The sequence below is a fragment of the Amblyomma maculatum genome, chromosome 1 (genome assembly GCF_055883805.1).
Source record: "Amblyomma maculatum isolate TAMU_Amacu chromosome 1, ASM5588380v1, whole genome shotgun sequence".
Classification (NCBI taxonomy): Eukaryota; Metazoa; Arthropoda; class Arachnida; order Ixodida; family Ixodidae; genus Amblyomma; species Amblyomma maculatum.
Window position 1 is genome coordinate 369,931,295 of NC_139344.1, and position 18,791 is coordinate 369,950,085.

Consider the following 18,791-nt stretch of genomic DNA (forward strand, 5'->3'; position numbering starts at 1 on the left):
CAAACTTCATTAGCTCATCTGTCCACCTAACTTTCTGCCGCCTTATGCTACACTTGCCTTCCCTATTAGTGCTTACACAATTAAAACGAACCTTCTTAGCCCAGAGCGCTGAGAGGTTGTGAATGACGATCGTTGATTTAAGCTTCATACCTTGCAGCGCAGTTATTGTATACCTTTTCTAGCATGTTGCACTGGTATAATTTGCTTTGCATGCATCTTTGTTTTGATTATTTCTGACGCAGCAATTTTTTGCAATCGATTTTGCAGATCTCATGATGGCACACCGGCAGGCTATACCTCAGATGCCACCGTTGCCCTGACAGCCACTACAATTGCTTCGTCTTGGAAGCAGCCCGGTCCACTAACTGCCCGCCCCAACCTGAACTCCACATCAACCGACCAAGAAAGCCAATCGGGGACCATAACGCCTGAAGCCTGCCATTCTGACTCCAAATCATCATCTTCACCTGGAACTCGCAAGATTAGTGTTGGTTCCGATCCATTTACAAACCCTATTGATGACGGAGATTCTTCCGTGTACTCGGTCGACACTGACGGCTATTACACGTCAATGCACACTGACAGCGGTCTCAAGCATGGCCTCGCAAAGTTTCCCGGTGAGCAGAATGGAGGCCTTGCTGCTTCTGGCGATAGGGGTTCACAAACGTCAATAGACACCATCGGAAACCTAAGTCTGAACAGCTTCCTCTCGCAAAATGCAAACGACACTGGAACCGACAACTGCTCGGTTGCAAGCACTCTGACGCAGCGATCGAGGGCACCGCCACTGCCACCTCCTAGAGTGTCTAGCGCACGAACGCTGTCACCCATTCCTTCGCAGAAAGAGAGCTCTCCACCGGTATCTGGCGGTGATGTATCGGAATCGGACTGCGAGGTCGGGGAACGGCTGAGGCGGAAGACATCCATCAGCTCATTTAGGTACCCTTCCATCTGTGCAGTGTCTCCTGAACCAAGCGACGAAGACAGCTGCCAACTGATAGCCGAGAAACAGGGATCTAGACAGAACTCGCCTTTGTCTGAAGCTAGCCCTCCCCGTGCTTTGGCAGCAAAAGAGCCAAATAAAACGTCTTCATGCTCCGGACACACAGCAGAAGTGCAGCATACTAACGCGGACAAAGATGCAGATGATCGTGCAGCAAGGCTCAACATGTACGGTGTACAGTCTGCAAGCAACATGTCATTCCTCAACGGAATAGTCTCCCATTCGAGTGGAGCTGTTACCCCTCAGCCACAGCCAGTGCTTGGTTCATTTTCATCCGCCGAGGGCGACCAACTGCAAGGAACATTACCTGATAATTTAGAAAAAAGGGACCTGAAAGTGAGTGCGCAAGCCACGCCAAGGAATAACGAAACAAAACAAAGCTCGCTGCCCGTGCCAGTTCAAGAGGTAGCTAAGAATTGTGATTCAGGAACAGCGCAAATGATGGATGGCAGTTCAACAGCTGGAGTGCCTGACGGTAGGAAGCAGACTCATTTGGCAGCAACGTCAACAAATTCTCAGGATGCTTGTTCATCCAAGCAGGGAATTCCCTCTCCCACCTCTGCATGCATGCCGTTCTATCTAAACAGACCATCCTCATTGATGAGCAAGACACGGTCACCGTTCCTCTCTTACTTGTCCAAAAACTCATCACCTCCAAAGACCCCGACTACGCCAAGCCCACCATCCCCTGCCAAGTCAGCAGGTCGTGATAAGAACACTAAGCAGCTCACTTTGAGCAGTCCAAGCTCCAATTCACAGGACAGGCCCCAATCCTCTCCTGAGCCTTCCAGTCCTCAGAGCAACAGCTCACAGACAAGTCCTCAGACAACGCCTCCTGCCGTGCCCCCACCGCCGCCTCCTCTTACCTACAGCAGTCGTGTTCTGGAGCAAGGATCTGCAAGACAGCCAAGTGCAATCAGCGAAACTAATAGCGTATTTGCGCAGACACCTCCATATAGCAGGGCAGGTGCAAGAGTGACTCTAGACTCGGAAGGCAAAGTCATTTACAGCTCCAACTCATTAGGGAGGCATCGCGATGGCTACACTGTTCGCTACACATCGCAGAAGGCACCCTCGGGTAACACTGGGTTTGTAGAGAAGTGCATGACTTTACCTGCGTCGATGCCTCCTGCATCTGGTTTGAATCAGCGTGCTTACGTTCGGCTGGATCCCAGTGGCAAAGTAGAGACCTACACAAGCAGTACAATCCCGAGGACACGCTACTCTTTATCTGGGCCCGTGTCTCCAGACAAAAGGCCACTCTTGCAGTATAGGGACGGTATGTTCACACTCAGCAGTCCCACAAACACCACAGCTGTACCAAGCACAAGGCCTCAGCAGCCTTCCTCCGGAAGAAGCACACCGCAGTCGACGGCATCAGGGTATTTTCACAGCAGCAGCATGTCCGGTAGGAGCACACCCCAGCCCGGAATGTCGGGCTATTTGACCAGTCAGTCATCTGGAAGGACCACCCCTGTACAGCGTCCCGCATCCATTTCCACTCCTTATTCTAACAGGCCATCCGGTGCAAGCACCCCTATCTCTGACCACAACTCTTCAGGCCGCGTGACCCCGCTCCACCATTTTTCGCCCATCAGTGTGCCCTCGTGCACGTCTCCGGGAAGACGGACCCCACTGCAGCCTTCCCCGAGAGAACCAGTTGGGGCCAGGTGGGTGTCGGGACTGCCACCATCTCCACCAAAGTCATCCACCATGTCCCCAAACATGGTGCAGCATACACAACCTTCGCATGCTGTTCAGGCTCCCGTGCCGCGACTTCAGCACAGTGGCAGGACCACTCCGGTGCACCAGTATCCGTCGCCCTCCGACATTCCACGCCTTCAGAATGGCAGCTCTGGTGCTTCCAGTCCGGTGACCTCGTGGAACCCTGGCCAGATGCCACCGGTGTCTAGAAGCAGTGTGAGGACCTCGACACCAGTCACACGTTACCCACCTCAGGCTCCCCAGCACGAGAATAGCGCTGCATACGCTGCTGTGGCGAGACAAGTGCCAGCCCAAGGCTATGGACAGAGTCCCCGTGACGAGCAGCTGGTAAACGGGAGGTTGACACCAGTAGACATGCCTCGTCAGAATCCTGCGAATCTGTACAGGTTTCCAGAGAGAACTAATGCTACCCAGGCAGTGCAAGATCATCCGGATGGAAACATGGCAAAGCCTCAGTACACATCTTACATACCCAGAGCACCTTACCAGCCTGGTCAGTCCCTAGTTAGAGGACCTCTCGGTCAGCAGATCGGCATGTTGGGAACTGCGAGAGGCTCTGATCCTAGGAATTCTATTCCAAACTACGTTCCTCATGCTGAGAATGGCATTCGCGAGAATCATATTTACAGGCAGAGTGGGCCTTTGCCTCAGAGTTATCCTGTAAGCCCTTCCAGGCAGTCACCAGTGCCAAGGAGCACATTGAGCTCGACCCGTCTTTTGGCCCCCAATAACAGCAGGGCAGAGCACGTGCCTCCTCTCCAAAAGCCCATTTCCCTGACCGCATATGGACACTATCCTCAAAATCCCGCACCGGCAAACCATGACGCACAAAATTTTAGGCAAATGCCGAACAGTTCCGCGCCGGGTTGTCACGGATCGAGGGCCACTTCGGATAACCAGAGGCAATTTTTGCCTGGAGTGTGCATTCCTAGTGCCGCGCAAAACTCCTACCACAGCCTTGCGCATGCCGACCTGCCTGCGCCTGGCATGATGGAGGCTCCGTACAGCTTGCGGGACCTGCGCAAGGAGGGCTCTCCCACGGCGCTCTCTTCTACCAGCCTGTCCAGCTCCGGATCGGAGAAATCCCCAGACAGCAGCAGCAGCACGTCAATCACACGCGAACTGGCACCACGCAAGCCCATGTCTACCGAAGACCTCTTTGCTGCCATCCATTCATCTAAGAAGAAGCACGGCATTAAGACTGAAGCTGACTTGGCCCAGTCACCACTTTCATCCAGGTGAGGATAGTGGAGTTAGTGCACGTCCTAAAGGGGCATCATTGCTGTTCAAACAAAAAGTAACTTTTACCCCCTTAATAAAAGATTTTAATACTTTTTTTAAAGAATACTGCAGAAATACTATGCATCCCAAGCAGGAAAGGTCAAGTAGAATCAATCCTATGCAGTCTGAAAACGATATATTGATAAAGAATGTCACACATTATTAAACTAATAACACAGCGAAAACACAAGCACAATAGAACATATCACGCTTCAATTTGGAAGCGATGAAAACTGTGAGTTAATCTGTAGGGCGTTCCAGTCTGCGATTATCTGTTGAAAAAAAGTTAAAATTTGAAATATATTAGTTTGCGCAGATATGTAGCTAGTGAAAAGGCAAAACAGTGTTTTGGCGAGAGGGTCTGGAGGAATCTCTTTTTCTAGCAAAGCATTTTTATATGCGGATAATGGTCAATAACTGTAACTGGAGCATTAGGCTAGGTTATTGTCAGTTTGAATCAGCTGGCAGAAAGCATTTAAATCCATTTTTTTTTGACAAGTTTGTAAGTTGGTGCAGACAAATGTTGGCATAGCCAGCGGATTAATACTCAAGTAACAACAGACCTTTTTTCAATAGTGCATGCACCCCCTCTGTCACCCATCAGCAGATGTATGCTTGCTTGGTCAGGTCACGTAAGCTGGCAGTAGTGGTAGTAGTGGTTTATTATTAAATAATCAAAAAGAAAGAAAAGAGTGTTGCCGGCCGCGGCAACTAACTGCTATCTAAAAATCTGAAGCATCTGAGCGGCGGCCAGCAGGAAAGAAAAGGGGATAGGAAGAGGATAGCGAGGGGAAGTACAGAGGGGAGCAATAGGAAGAAAGGACAAAGCGAGCTTTGTACATTATTTACAAAATACAAAAGGTCAATGAGTTTGCGTTGCTCACGCGCAAGTGTCCGAGCACTGTCCACAAATGCCTGCGCTCGAGCGACCACTACAATTGTTTACAATGTAGTTGCATGGGTGTATATATACATAGCCGCTCGCACGCTGCGTCCTTTCGCAGGCATATCACGCGCGACACACAATGCGCAAGCTGCTGGGTGGGGCGCCTGGCAGCATATGTCCAAGGTAGTACACACGGAGCGTTCGGGTCACGCACGCACTACCTGGCGAAGAGCAAGCGAGACTTCAAGCTCGTCTGCTCAATAAACGCAGTCACCTAAGCTCCCTGGCATCTCTTTTGCAATGATAGGGCAGGTTCATTTAGTGGACAGTTGTTAAGAGTACTAGTACTTGTTTTGCCCTACCAGAGAATACAGGCGCGAGTCTACTGTGGACACACCTTGGATATCGCTTCTACATTGCACGCGCTCTGTTTAATAAGCTAATGAACCCGATCGCGCCTTCTCGGTGGCAGGTCCATGTTCGTGCATGCGTCTCTGAGAGCCTGGAAGATACTAGCAGTCCACATTATTATCAACGCGTTAAAGGCCCCATTCACCAGAGAATATGGCATCGTCCATGGGAGTGAAAAATCATCATGGCGCTTGCAGGCATGTTCATGCGGTTTGGTTAAAACGGGGCTTTGTATGTGTGCTTGTAGCCTACGCTATCGTGTCATACCCTTAAGGCAGAGCATAAGTGTAAGCCATAATTCTTTGTCCCTCACTCGTTGATGGAGCAAACGATAGTCTTGGAAGAGCATCTAAAGTGAATCCTTCTCCGAATTTCACCTGGAGCAATTGGTGAGCGTGCCGGATATGGAGGCTTGGCGTACACGCAGTATGTTACTGAGAAAAGGGCCATTAGGGGGCTGTCTTCAATGTTCCTTCTTGTTGTCTATTAGTATGGAACATATTGTAAACTTGAAACTGTAAATGGCAGTGCCTGTTAAATGGGAAGGCAGACTATTTCTCTAAAATTCGTGGAAATCCAGATGGTGAGAGACTGAACTTACGACGTGCGACTGCATTGGTTGTCATGCTTAAAGCAATCTTTTGCCCATTGGAAATGTCCTACTGACTTAAGTTACATTGTATGCTACCCCAACCCATTTCTGTGCACTGCAAAGCAGTCTGAATTCCACCCTAGCTTTATTTGCGAATTATGTCACCATTAATTTTGAAATGGTAGCACAAAGAACATTGCATGCTGTTTCCGAGAGCTTCATGCTCTTCATTTGCCCTTCGGGTGCTAGTGCCCTTTAGTCTGCTCCTTTTTTTCTTACCGGAAGAGAAATAATATTTTTACTCAGATCACTATTTTCTATTCACAACTGTAGTCTGAAACGAAAATGGCACAATTAGAAAGCAGAGCTAGACAATTCTACACGATTCTCTGCAACAGTTACAATCTGTGGCTATCATAACCACAGGTCAAGTTCTCCCCTGGTTGTGACAAGCCGTCCGGGCACGCCAAGCCGGGGTGGCCTCGCCGAGACTGGCTTTCTGAGCCCACGTGGGGCCCGGGACCGGCGCAGCTGGTCCGGCGATCTGGCCGCCGCCCGGGTCTGCAGCCCGCTCGAGCGGCGCTCGCTCGCCAACGACCGCCTGGGCCCAGCCAAGCCCACCAGTCTTCTTGACTTCAAGAAGCTCCTTCTTCAAACCAAGACCTCTAGTGGCCAAAACAATGCTGCCAAGAAGTCGGCTGTCGAACTCCTCAGGCCGGGCTCTGGTGGTCGAAGGGCAGCTGGCGAAAACACTGTCCACTCACTCCCAACATCACCGGTGAACACTCCGAGCCCTGTGGAAAGTCCGAGTAGTGGTGGCAGCCAGGCGGCGTGGACGTCGACAGTGCCTTTGAAGCGGGGTGGGCGGTCGCGGTCATCGCTTCAGCATCGCTACGACCTTATGTACCCACCCATCTTGGAAGACTGCCAAGAGGAAGGGGGTGAAGGAAACAGGGCTACCACAACGAGTGGCAAGGCCAACGAGGACGCCGGTGTCACCCCTGGAAGTGTTCAAACGCATTCCCCACCTTCGAGCACTTGGGTATGAGTGCCGGTGTGAGCAAAATGATGCTGAGGAACACATACCGGTGCTTTTAAGGTGCATTATGTTCTCAAGTGCGTCTTCTCTTAAATTTGGAACCAGGCAGCCTGCTGCTGGTGGGTGTTACTACTGAGGTTGTGATTTGTAGAAGGCCGCTACGAGAAAAGAGAGATGAAAAAATATGTCTAGGACTGCACTCTGGAAGAATGGTGATCACAGGGTGCATCGTTTGTCTTGAGAAATTTTAGTTTGTCTGCTGTCCCTCAGCTGTGTTTCTGGTTTTGGCATTCCTGCAACCTTTCCAGGCAGGCATGTGTGTTTACCTACTGTGTAGCTCTCCAAGTTTTCATATTTATCATCCGCGCAGCCAAAGGCTACGTCATTACAAATAAGATGAGCCTTTGTTTCAGATGGGATATTTTAACTTTTTTTTTTTTTTCACAAGGCCCTGTCAACCTTGTCTTCGAGTATGAAGTAAGCAGAAGTCTGGGTCGATCACTCTAGTATTAGAAGAGTACATTTTAGTTATAGACACGAACTGCTTACAGACAAGACTGCAGAAATAGAGATGCATTGATTGCCATTTATTGTCTTGGTTCCAGGTATGTATGCACATGTCAAGACATAAGTTCTGCATGTAGATGAATGATCATTTGCATTGTTCGGAGTTAGTCATTTTTTAGCTTGCAGGCACTTCCGGTGATTGTAACTTCCTCTGTATTAAGGTGCATTCAGTCAAGTATACGAAGTATTATTATGGTGGAACAACAGCGAATGGGTGCAGAGTGACCTTGTCCTTTAAGTGGCACTCCATGGGCCATTATATGAACATTTCAGCTTATTATTCAGTTCTTGCTGCTAGTTGTGTGACAGAACAGGCAAGTTTTAAAAACAGGTTATTTTGTCCGGTGGCATTGCCTGTTGCTAAATAGTCATGCAAATTTCAACAACTCATTGGTGTTGAGAAAAAGGAAGTGAACGTGCAATGTTTCAATGAATTAATTTCCAGTGCTGGCTGAAGACAAGCCTCTCCTGAGTGTTACCTTAACTATGTTTAATTAGTGTGGCTGGGTTGGGTGTTTCATTTATGTGAGAGAGGCTGCCAATGAAATCTTTTTGTAAGCGTCATGGTTTTAGTACAGATGGAAGGGAACTGACCTGTTACGAGAGCTGATCTTTACATGTCATGAATATTTTTGTTTTTTAAGGTCCTTAAGTACAACGGTTTGGCTTGCGACTTTTTTTTTTTTTTTCTCGTACTGAATCAATCTTTATGTACATAAAGCTGTGTTCCAGAGTTGTACGTATACCTGTCACCTTAAGTTTATTGTATGCAGCTTTGACGAAGAAGTTTTAATACTTTGATTCAGAGTGCATTGCTTTGATGAAATTTCAGTAATTTGATTTATTGGTATAATAGTTCACACACCCGGAATTAGGCACTATGGATGCATTCCAAGCTGCATTGAAAAAGTGCTCTCCGATATAAAGTACTGCGTTCCATAAACTTTTGATGGCAGGTGCTTTCATATTTCGGTGCTCGGTATCATAGAGTTTATTATCTTCGCCCATTTTCAGGGGAAATATCTGGGATGCAGATGGATGTGTTCTTGGTTCCTTTGTTGCAGTACCAAAGCTGGGTCCGGGTTGAAGCTGCTTGCCAGTTGTCTTTTTACACTACCCACACCGTCTTAGCGAGCGACCTTCTTTGCCTGCACACCCGGTAAATAATGCTTAGCACACAAGACGTGGGCTTATCCTAATGCTGGCTTATCGCAAGGTTGCTTCTTTTTCAAATATAGGATCGTAATGGGTCTAAGCAAAGCACGTTTACTTATGTTTTTGCTGCCTTACTTCATAATTGTTTGCACTCTAACCATCCTCGAAACTTTTGGTTAGCGTTAGGCTTTTCTGCAGCTTTCTTCTTCGACGTGCCATGTATGGCATTGCACCTCAGTGTCACACTGAACCTAGTACTGGAAACTAGGTGTGACAGCGTGACTTCATTGCTTTTTCCCTCTACCCCGCGACTGGTTGCGCGGCGGACACTGTTGTCTCATTTCAAGCAGGTTCACAGCACATAGTCATGTACGTGTGGAGTGTGATTGGAATCATCACTTAGCCTTCATGCACAGATGTGGTGTGCGTGTCTCACTGCGAGGATGAAGATGAAGAAAGCTAGCTGGGTCAAAAAAAAAAAATTCCAGCAGACCTTTGCTCGCGAATGCCTGACTGGAAGCCACTGCTTAGCTTTTCCTCTCCTTCTGCACCGTTTGCACCACGGGTGGCATTCCAGCCACCGCCATTCTCTATAGCAGTCATTTGTCCGGGAGTTTTATACTGTGAAACTTGACGCAGGTGTAACCTTGGTGACCTTGCCACGCAGTTTATTTATAGATTGCGGACCGTGTGTGGATGACTTCGGTTCTGGTATGGCCTATATTCAAAGAGCAAGGGTAACCCACGTCAGCAAGTTTGGTTGGCGAGCATTTATGGAGGGAAAGTGTGCAAATCTAACTCTAAATGGCTGACGACTAACCTGTTTACTGTTCACATTTTTCAAAAAAAAAGTTCAAACAGGTGAATTGGAACTGGATCACTTACCTGAAGCTTGTTGGTGCATAATGTCTCGATGACCTTTTGTAGATAGTAGCGCCACCTCAACTGCAAGCATGGTCACCAGGTAAAACATCTGCACATGCTCTGTGGTGTAGGGAGCCCTGTGCATTTTCTAGTCTTGCCTCTAACCTTAACCTGACATACTTGTTGCTGAAAGTCTGGACACTCTTTCTCCAAATTTTTGCCCAGCGTGCCTTAGGAACATCTTTTGCTTCGGGGGTAGCGAACTAGTGTTTGAATGAATGTTGAGCAGGATCAACTTTCTATCCTTGTTGCAAATTTTACAGGTTCTTTGGGAGTGATGGTCTTATAGTGGACCCATTTAGTGGGAATAGGGAAGGGGGTTGGGAAACAGATGTGCTCGCAGGATTGAACCTGTGGCAGAGGCTGCTGAAAGCCCGAAGAAGTGTACAGGACAAACTTATTTTTATTACGCATTCAGGGTTTCACTCTTCTTGGGTGGCATTGTGCGCATTGTATGTAATGTTAGGAACAGTTGCTGTCCTCAGCCATGTGTGAATTGATGTTTTACAAGGTGGCTCTATCAAAGACGATGTCAGCCTTGTCCTTCAGATCACTTTTAATCAGCATTAAAGAACATTTCATACATATGCTGCCTGGTGACTTTTGCTTGATTATGGGCACAGTGAAATGCATCATTCCAAACTGGAACATCTTTCCTTTTTCCTTCAAAATTATTCTGGGTGGTGTTCAAGTAGAACTTTCTGCTGGGCTAGTTGGCACATGTTTAAATGAAAAAAGCAAATGCGGAAAAGGGCCAGAGCGACAAAGACAAGCTCCAACATTTTGTGCGATGTCAAAGCTTGCCTGCTCACCAACATTCACTACATATTGTGTTTGCAGGACAAAATTTCGGGCTAGTTTTTGGTCATTTCAGAGAAATAATGACCAAAGCTGTCACTTGCAGTTGCCAACATAGCCAATCAATATGCTCATGAGATGTTGCCGTGGGTGTTGTGACATGGTGAAATGCATCATTCCGGATTGGAACATCTTTCCTTTTTCCTTCAAAACTAGTTTAGGTGGTGTTCAAGTAGAACTTTCTGTTGGGCTAGCTGGCGCATGTTTAACTGAAAAAAGCAAATGCGGAAAAAGGCCAGAGCGACAAAGACAAGCTCCGACATTTTGTGCGATGTCAAAGCTTGCACGCTCACCAACATTCACTATTGTATTTGCAGGACTATATTTCGGGCTAGTTTTTGGTCATTTTGGAAAAATAATGACCAAAGCTGTCACTTGTAGTTGCCAACGTAGCTAGTCAATATGCGCGTGAGGTGTTGGCGTAGATGTTATCAGCATTGTGAGCAAAAGTCACAGTTAGGAGCTGACATCACTGGATACTGATCGGTAGTCGGGTTGTTATTGTTGTTAAGATACATGCAGGGCTAGCTTGTAATTGTATTCTAAGGAGTATGTGGTTAGTATAAGAGGTACAAATTAAGTGATTGAGTTACAAAATGCATGTAGGTGAATAGGGAGCTGCATAAGGGATTCATTGAGGATGTAGGGTCATGTCGATGATGGCGAAGCTTATCCCCTAATTCCCTCTTACGCCGACTCTAAAAAGCATGATGTGATTTTATACTCAATATATATATATATAAAAAAACAGTAGTTAGTTCCTTTTAATGGAAGCTCGACCCAAGTTATTGTGTAACTGAAACACCTTGTTTTTCCTTGCGTTGGGGCTCAAGTGGATCAGCATCGAGCCAAACTGCATTAAAAGGATGAAATAAGGAAGCAATACAGTTTGTTACATCGTGGGACGACACACAACATCCTTTATTTACATTTTGGTGCTATGTACATACCGTCTGGTTGAGCCTTGGCTACATTAGGCCGAAGAGCTTCCATAAGCCAAGGAAGACGTTGGATGCCAGCAGAAAAGTGCCGCACAGCACAATGAACAGGTACGCCGCTTTCCTAGAAGACCGTAGCCATGGCATTGGCTGCACCAGTAGCTTCACAAGTCCCTGTGTGATCCACTGCCCATCGAGCGCGATGCAGGGAACAACGTTCAGTAGTGCCAGAGCACCCGAGAATGAAAGGATATAACTGAAATGCAAGGTTAAGGTCACATATACCGCCATCTTTGACAAAGCAAAGCCATCTGGAGGTTACGCAGCAGGTACTAGGGAGATGTCGGAACCTATCTGCATGCTGGTGGAATCGGCAATGCACGCAATAGAGGTGAGTGCTACGCTGTGCATATTCATCACCATCATCAGCCCGGCTATGGCTAGCGCAGAAAACGCACCTCTCCAATAGAACTAATTCTGTCTTCCACAAGCTGCAGTCACCTTATCCATGCAGCTATAAAGTTATCGTTTTCACCTGTTACATTTAAGCACTACTGCACGTGCAAAGCTTTGCTCCATGCAAACATGCACAGCAATCTGCACTGAGATTGACAGTGAGCTCCACTAGAAAACCGGCGCTTGGCGGATCCCAGCCGGACAGTTTCGATATTTGTTTTCCTGCACAAAACGTGTTCCACTGCTATATTGCCTTAGATGCTGCAAGCATAATTCCCACCTGCTAGTTCTATGACTGGATAAATTTCTCATGGTTCCTTTGTTGATTTTAGAGTTAATAGCACAGCTTCATTGCCATGTTTATAGCGATCGTAATGCGCCTTTCTTTGTGAAGCTTAAAGGTAAACGACTTAGATGGTCTCGCTTCTTTTCAACTGAATTGACGCAACGCTCTGCTATAAGACACTCGGTAAAGAAATGGCAAAATATGTTGCAGTCGTACAATTCAGGTTGAATTTCAGACGTAGCCCAACGAGGTTGCTTGCACAAAAGTAATGCTTTTTGTTAAGTCTGGCACAGATTTGCAACTAAGACTGAATTAAGAACAAAAATTGCATCAAACAATCATGCATTGCACAAGAATAAAGCAGACATAGCCACAGGTAAGGATACTGTAGAAAGATTTCATAGACATGGACTGGTAGTACAGACAGGTATGTCTGCCGTGGAACCCACTTGACAACGGAAACTGCAAGAAGGACGTGTCGTCATCGCAGAGGCAAGCTTTATGTGTGCAGCCATTGTAATAAATTGGGAAATTATCTCTGTTCTATGAGAGCAGAATCGGAGCGAAAAGTAGCTAAAACTCGCCTGCACGCCAAAGTTCCGAAGGTGAACCGAGGAAAAGCATTGCTTGCCAGTTTGCCCTCCTGACTTCCACCAGCTTCATGCCATTGTCCAGGACTGGCTTCAGGCAGAGCTCATTCGGGGAGCAGCTTGAGTTGCAATACCTGGTCGCTGTTTGTAGCATGTGCCTTGCTCGCAGACACACATTTTTCTGGAACACACCAAAATGTGCACTGTCTTGAAGCTGCAGTTTACGTAATTTTCGCTGCACTAGAATTGAGCTGCAACATTTTGCACTAAGGCATTGTGCAATAAAAATGAACATGTTAGATCTGCTGAATTTATAAATGCCCAATTAACAATTTGCAGTCTGTTGCACCACAGATTCCATGCCACGCAAATACAAGTCGTTTAAAAGGACAGTCTACTACTGGAAACGAGTATAAAACATATATTGGTAAACTCTGGTACATCTTGCCACTTGGTGGCAGTATCGAGGGAAGAACTCGTGGTTTAACCAGGAATTTACATTTTAAATTGATCAGAAAATCTGGGATTTTAACAGACAGTAGTTCCATACTGTGTCGTTTCGTTGCTACCGACATTTCATCTGTTTGGAGCGTCTGAAGTGAACATACATTTTATGACTATGCCACAGCGACACACAGACAGGTATTTGTGCTCATATCAGCTTAAGGGAGCCTACTTTTTCTCTTTCAATAAATCACAGCTACTTTTATTCTTTAATCTTCCTTGATTTGCTTTAAAATGCATTCAAAACAAAAGACCACATAACCAAGCATGCTGCTATACATCTAAAGGTGCTGTCATCAGCAGCGCTGAATAAGCAAAAAACGGTTGTTGGTACTGCGGTAGATGTCACCGGGTTTTAATTTAGTTTATTTATTTATTTAATTCTATTTCGAGCTATTTTGACACACTCAGTTTTAGCAAAATATGTGCCTTGACACTTTTTAAGTGGTGAGGCAGTCGTGCCCACAGAGCTGCATAGAGTTGCAATACTAACTGCATATCGAGTCCACAATGTCGGTGATTGAAGGCATGGACTACCACTGAGGAAATGAGACTACCACATGAAAAAAAATAAGTTTTAAATGGTTCTGCCGCGTTTCTCATCTCCAAAGCCCAGTATTCATTCATTTGAGGATGGCACTTTCTAATGAAGCAAGAAAGAAATTGTTGCAAAAAGTCAGCAGACTGTCCCTTTAATATAAATAACTCTGCACTGGTGGCCGAGGATGAAGGGCTGCTGAACGATAAATTTTTCAACAGAATTCAGTCTTTTGGATTAACTAAGAGTATGTTGAAGTTATGGTAATTCCACTGTCCAGCAGGAATGAACAAGTCCTGTACACAGCGGTTATGTAACAGGAGTCAATTATCCTACGTGTGAGCTATGCCTCTGTGAGATGTGCAGAAATGTGTCATGAAACAAACAGCTTTTCTAACCGTAGCAAACTAGCAAACAAAATAAATGATGCCTTAGCAAACACTGCAACTTTACCAACCCTAATGGCACAAAAATAACATGCAGCTATCGGGCAGGCCATGCTAAGTAATAAATTAGGTAACCTAAACAGCCATCAAAGACACTAGTAAACAGCATTCTCACGTTACCTGGCTGCGCAAATGGTTACTTTGTCCTCGTAATCTCTCGAGTGGCAATAGTGAAAGCCATGCTTAGTGCATCAATTCACGCCAGCAACAAGGCTTCCAGCTATACTGACCAATTACCAATTAGTAATGGATACGCTTAAAAGTACTCTGTACCAACCCTTACTTTTGCTCCGAGTTCCAAGTAGGTGAAGCAGAGGCTGTTGTTGGATTTTCCATGACAGCAGTCTTCAAAACAAGGGTCACAGTGAGAAAAAGACACACGTGTCACTGTGCAAAGGTGATTTGCACAAAGTGTTACCTTTTGGCGACCATGTGCCCTCAGATTCGACTAGGGCTTTCTTCTGGCAGTATCCATGCTGTGGAAGTAGAAGTGCCTGAACCAAGCAAGCCTTCCAGGAATCTATGTCCCTGACATCACAGCCATCGATTCCAATGATGTGGTCGCCCGGTAGCAGACCACCGGGGCCATGCACGCCAGATTCCTGAAGAAACAAAAGGAAAGCAAAACCCTGTGCATTCACATCACTGTGAGTTGCATGGGATCCCAATTTAGCATAACCATTGAGGTAAAGTAAATAAAATTATGAGGATGCTAATTACAATATACGTTGAGAATGCAACAGCGTTGTGCTTCTTCACCTTCATCACTGCTGTTTGTGCACGCGCTGAGCCTGTGCAAATGCTGATACTCAATTTTCGGTGCATGTAGTCTCATGCTGTCACACGCCAGATGTCAGATGAGGGCATTCATGTTGGAAACTTATTTCAGAAGTCTCGTGACTGAAACTTGTACAATTTAAAGTTCAATTCTGTCTAGGACCCACCTTGCATTGAATAATCTAGGCATTCATTATCCTTTATGTGCATGCTGTGCCCCTCGCAGATTATCAAGCAGTTGTAAAAATGAAATAAGTTGTAAAGCTTGACACAATGAAAAGAAACAAGGACTAAGTGGGACGCTGTAGTTCAGGGCTGTAGAATAATTTAGATTGCCCGAGATTCTTTGACACACGCTTACATTAAACAAGACGTGGATTCTTACACTTTTCGTCTCCATCACAACATGGCCATGTAGTTACAACTACCAACACTGAAACATTAAAGAGCACCTTCTGCAGGACAGAAATGATAAAGGCAGCAGTAGCATGAATATAAGGTGTCCTACAGATACTTTTATAATGTCACTGCAACAAGCTTTGTAATGGTCTTAATTTGTCCTGCTAACCCTTTTCCACCTCTTCTTCACCAAAAGCTCACGCTGCTCATTCCTTACAGTGAAAAACTCAGTCATCAAAGCTAAATTAAAAGTTCTGCATCTGAAGAAGAGACCAAGTAAGAACCGAGTTTCAGTTACCTTGACCACCGAGATCACTGACACACCGGCATTCTCTACATAAAATGGCGCTAACAGGAACTTGTTTCCAAGGAGAAGCAGCAGCGCCAGCGATGCAGCAACAATGTTGTGCCACACGCCTGCACAGTATATCTTCAACTGCCTCCACGGAGACAGCACCGACAGCTGGTCTTTTGGGAGGTCCACAAATGCTCCAGGAAATATGCCAAGTACAAATAAGCCACAACCTTGGATCCTCACATTCTCCCTGGAAGGCAAGAGGTTGACTTATTAGCGACGGAAACAGATGCATTTCACTAATTATATTATATAATTATAATGGTTTGTAATTATTATAAACATAATATATTTGATCTGTATAGATTCATTGGAGCATTTTAATGCCAAAGATGCAGCTTTTAAACATTAGAAAGTGCCATAAGAAGACAAATAAAGGTATTGCCACTGCACATATTTTACATGAACAAGCTGCATACTTTTTTGATCATGGACTACTTAGGTTAGACCATTTAAAAGTTTACAGCTGTGGAGTTCCTAATGTTCTAAACATCACTAGTGTTGTGACAGCGTCAACATTGTGGTATCATCATCAAAAAGCGAAGCGAATGAGCCCAGTTGTGATGGCTCGGTGGTCAGGGCACTCGACTGCTGATTTCAAGGACATGGTTTCGATCCTGGTCATGAAGATCACTTTTCAACGGTGGCAGAAAGCAAGATGTCAATGCCAATGCATGTTAAAGATTCCCAGGTAGCCGAAATTTCCGGAGCCCTCCACTACGGCATCCCTGATAGCCGAAGTCATATTGAGACATTTCTATAGACCAACAACTCAAAAAGCAAGTGATGGGGAAAATATATTTTCTTCGAACTCCATAGGTTTTGGTAGTAGGCACTTCTTTACCTGACAGTGAACAACAACAGAGCAATAAAAATTATATTATGGCTTTGTATTATGTAGAATGTTTGGGTTTTCAGACAGAAAAAAAAATTGTCAGAAGGGACAGTGGCGGTATTTGTCATCAGTATTTCTTTCAAATAAGTTAACAGGCACCATGCAAATTTTGAAGAAACTAGGTTCACAGTTAATTGCCAAGTAACAAGTAGAGATGGGCTATTTTCTCTACAGACATACATAAAGCTGCTATTAAAATGCAGGTTCAAAAATGGCTTGATATATTTTGGGGCTTTGTTAGGAAGTCTACGGCAAGTTTTTTGCCAAAGTTCAGGCAGGGTATCGATGCAGAGTTAGATGACAAATGCTGGTAACCAGAGCAAAAAGCAGTCGATGCCCGAGACGAAATGGCAAGGATTTACTTTTCTTCAATGGTTGGTGGCTCTTCTTTTTTATGTTGCTTTACACCAGACAAACTGCCATCAAACTTTCAACTATGAATGGTTAAAGTCTTAGCAGTCCATACTAAAGGTTGAAAATTTTGGCAGGAGAAAGCTCAATGGGAAGTGCAAATTTGCAAATGTAGCCAAAAACACAGACTACACTACATGCTTTCTATCCCACTTTATTAGTCTTTTTACCCGATGCTAGGCAATGCCCAGCAAGAAACAATAATAATAGCAATGATGCTCTGATGATGTGGCTAAAGGGAGGGAGCATTATCAGAGTGGCACTACCCCACCCTGCACTATCCCAATGCAGATTAAAGCATATCACATTCTCATCTTCTACAATGGAAAACTAACAACACTGTACCGCTTAGCATTATATTCAACAATGAGAAAAGGGCATACGGAAAAGATGAAAAGCACGTACCTCACAGCAGCTAAAGCATGACCAAATTCATGAAATATGCTGCATACAATTAATGTAGCAATGTAGTAGAAGATGTCAGATAATGGGAGATTTACACCTGGCAGCTGCAAATGAAGATGTGAAAGTGAGATGTAGACAGAGCAACAAGAAACTGCTTTATAAATGTGTTATCTCAGAAGAGGCATTCTGCAAAGCATATTTTAAAAAACCAAAAAAATTCTCAGCTTACCCCTGTGTACGCTGAAAACCAAGCGAAAACAAGAGAAAAAGAGAAACATGAGATTGGTTTCGATTACGCAGCAATGTTTAGTACCGCGAGCAACTGACGGTCTGAAGCTAAGCGAAGTGTTTATTTCAGGCTTTTCTATTTCTTTTTTTTTTTTTTTTTTTTTTTTTGCGATTATTTACCAACAGTGAAGAGACGGCTTCACACATAGCTGCATCTCTCTTTCTTTTCTTTTTTTTTTTCTCTCTCTCTCTCTCTCACAACTCCCACTTCGGAATTTTTAGCTTTCGGCTGACGCTTGCGTGTGAAGTGAAACGCTGCCAGGGTTGCAGGCTCCTGCGTGGATCGCGCACTGTGACAGCACAACGGCTAAGCTTGAGCTCGTGAATGAAATTGAGACACTTGCGCTGGGTTCGAGGACTTGAGCTTCCTGCTTTCCGGTAGCGGCGCTCCGCAACATGCCCGAGGCAGTCTTCACGAGCACCCACACTGCGGGTACGACACATGCAAGGCTCACCACCGTGCCCATAGTAAACCACCAGTGCAGAAAACGCGGCTTTTTCCGTCCAATCTGGTGCACAATGCGGTTGAACCGGGTGAAGTAGAACTGCACACGGAGAAGCTTCAAGCTCATTCCACTTCGCTCCAGCATGCTGACGTACGGGTACAGAAAACATGACTGCAAATGTGCAAGAGAAAAAGAGATGACAACATGAGACCAACACCATCGGTTTTATTTTTCGTAGCACAGTTAGCTCGGCGCGCTTCTAACAAGAGAAACAGTGCTTCTGTAATTACCTTGAAGATGTAGTCAGTAAAATTTATAGTTGTCCAGAAGAAGAGCACACATATCACGAATGGGATCATACTTGGACGATGCAAAAGCAACGGATGCCTTCGTCCCTCGTCAATGGGAGTCGGCCATCTTCGACTCGTTGCCTAAGCAACGTGACTCTTCGCAGGTTCGCAGTAAATATGCAGACGTTTTAGACAGTTTAAGACATTTTGATATAAAGCAGGCAAGAACAAAATTAAAACTAAAAATAAAAATGATTTTTTGAACATACGGCTTGGTAAAGTCGAATACGTGAAGACTTTGAGACGGGTGATGCAAGCGTTGATTA

At 45.4% G+C, this 18,791-nt stretch overlaps 2 protein-coding genes across 6 annotated transcripts in view; one reads left to right on the forward strand and one right to left on the reverse strand.

Annotated features, from left to right (window-relative positions):
* The window catches only part of gukh (NHS actin remodeling regulator GUK-holder), a 390,412-nt gene extending 380,795 nt beyond the window's left edge, over positions 1-9,617 (forward strand). For all 4 annotated transcript variants that reach the window (XM_084591775.1, XM_084591774.1, XM_084591777.1 and 1 more), the window contains exons 5-6: positions 268-3,966; positions 6,325-9,617. In XM_084591775.1, coding sequence (XP_084447901.1) covers positions 268-3,966; positions 6,325-6,946 — 4,321 coding nt within the window. In that variant the 3' untranslated portion in view covers positions 6,947-9,617. The remainder of the gene's footprint in view (positions 1-267; positions 3,967-6,324) is intronic.
* A 1,712-nt stretch (positions 9,618-11,329) lies between these two features.
* On the reverse strand, positions 11,330-18,635 carry S2P (membrane-bound transcription factor site-2 protease). Of its 2 annotated transcripts, none has more exons than XM_084591778.1 (9): positions 18,466-18,635; positions 18,074-18,346; positions 17,442-17,545; positions 15,674-15,920; positions 14,618-14,801; positions 14,477-14,544; positions 12,706-12,892; positions 12,508-12,583; positions 11,330-11,635 (listed from the first exon to the last, which is right to left on the reverse strand). In XM_084591778.1, the coding sequence occupies exons 1-9, from the start codon at positions 18,532-18,534 to the stop codon at positions 11,410-11,412; spliced, it is 1,434 nt and encodes a 477-aa protein (XP_084447904.1). In that variant the 5' UTR covers positions 18,535-18,635; the 3' UTR covers positions 11,330-11,409. The 2 variants fall into 2 exon arrangements, with proteins under 2 accessions (XP_084447904.1, XP_084447906.1); XM_084591780.1 differs by having other exon boundaries at positions 14,483-14,544; positions 18,466-18,631.
* Positions 18,636-18,791: the final 156 nt, after the last annotated feature.

Excerpts from the sequence above, each read along its gene's own strand:
- S2P (XM_084591778.1), bottom strand. The coding sequence starts at position 18,534 with ATGATCCCATTCGTGATATGTGTGCTCTTCTTCTGGACAACTATAAAT. Across the intron at positions 17,546-18,073 it reads CTCAAGTCCTCGAACCCAGC|CTGCCAGGTGTAAATCTCCC; the intron begins GCAAGTGTCTCA and ends CTTCATTTGCAG. Across the intron at positions 12,893-14,476 it reads AACTCGGAGCAAAAGTAAGG|AAAAATGTGTGTCTGCGAGC; the intron begins GTTGGTACAGAG and ends GGTGTGTTCCAG.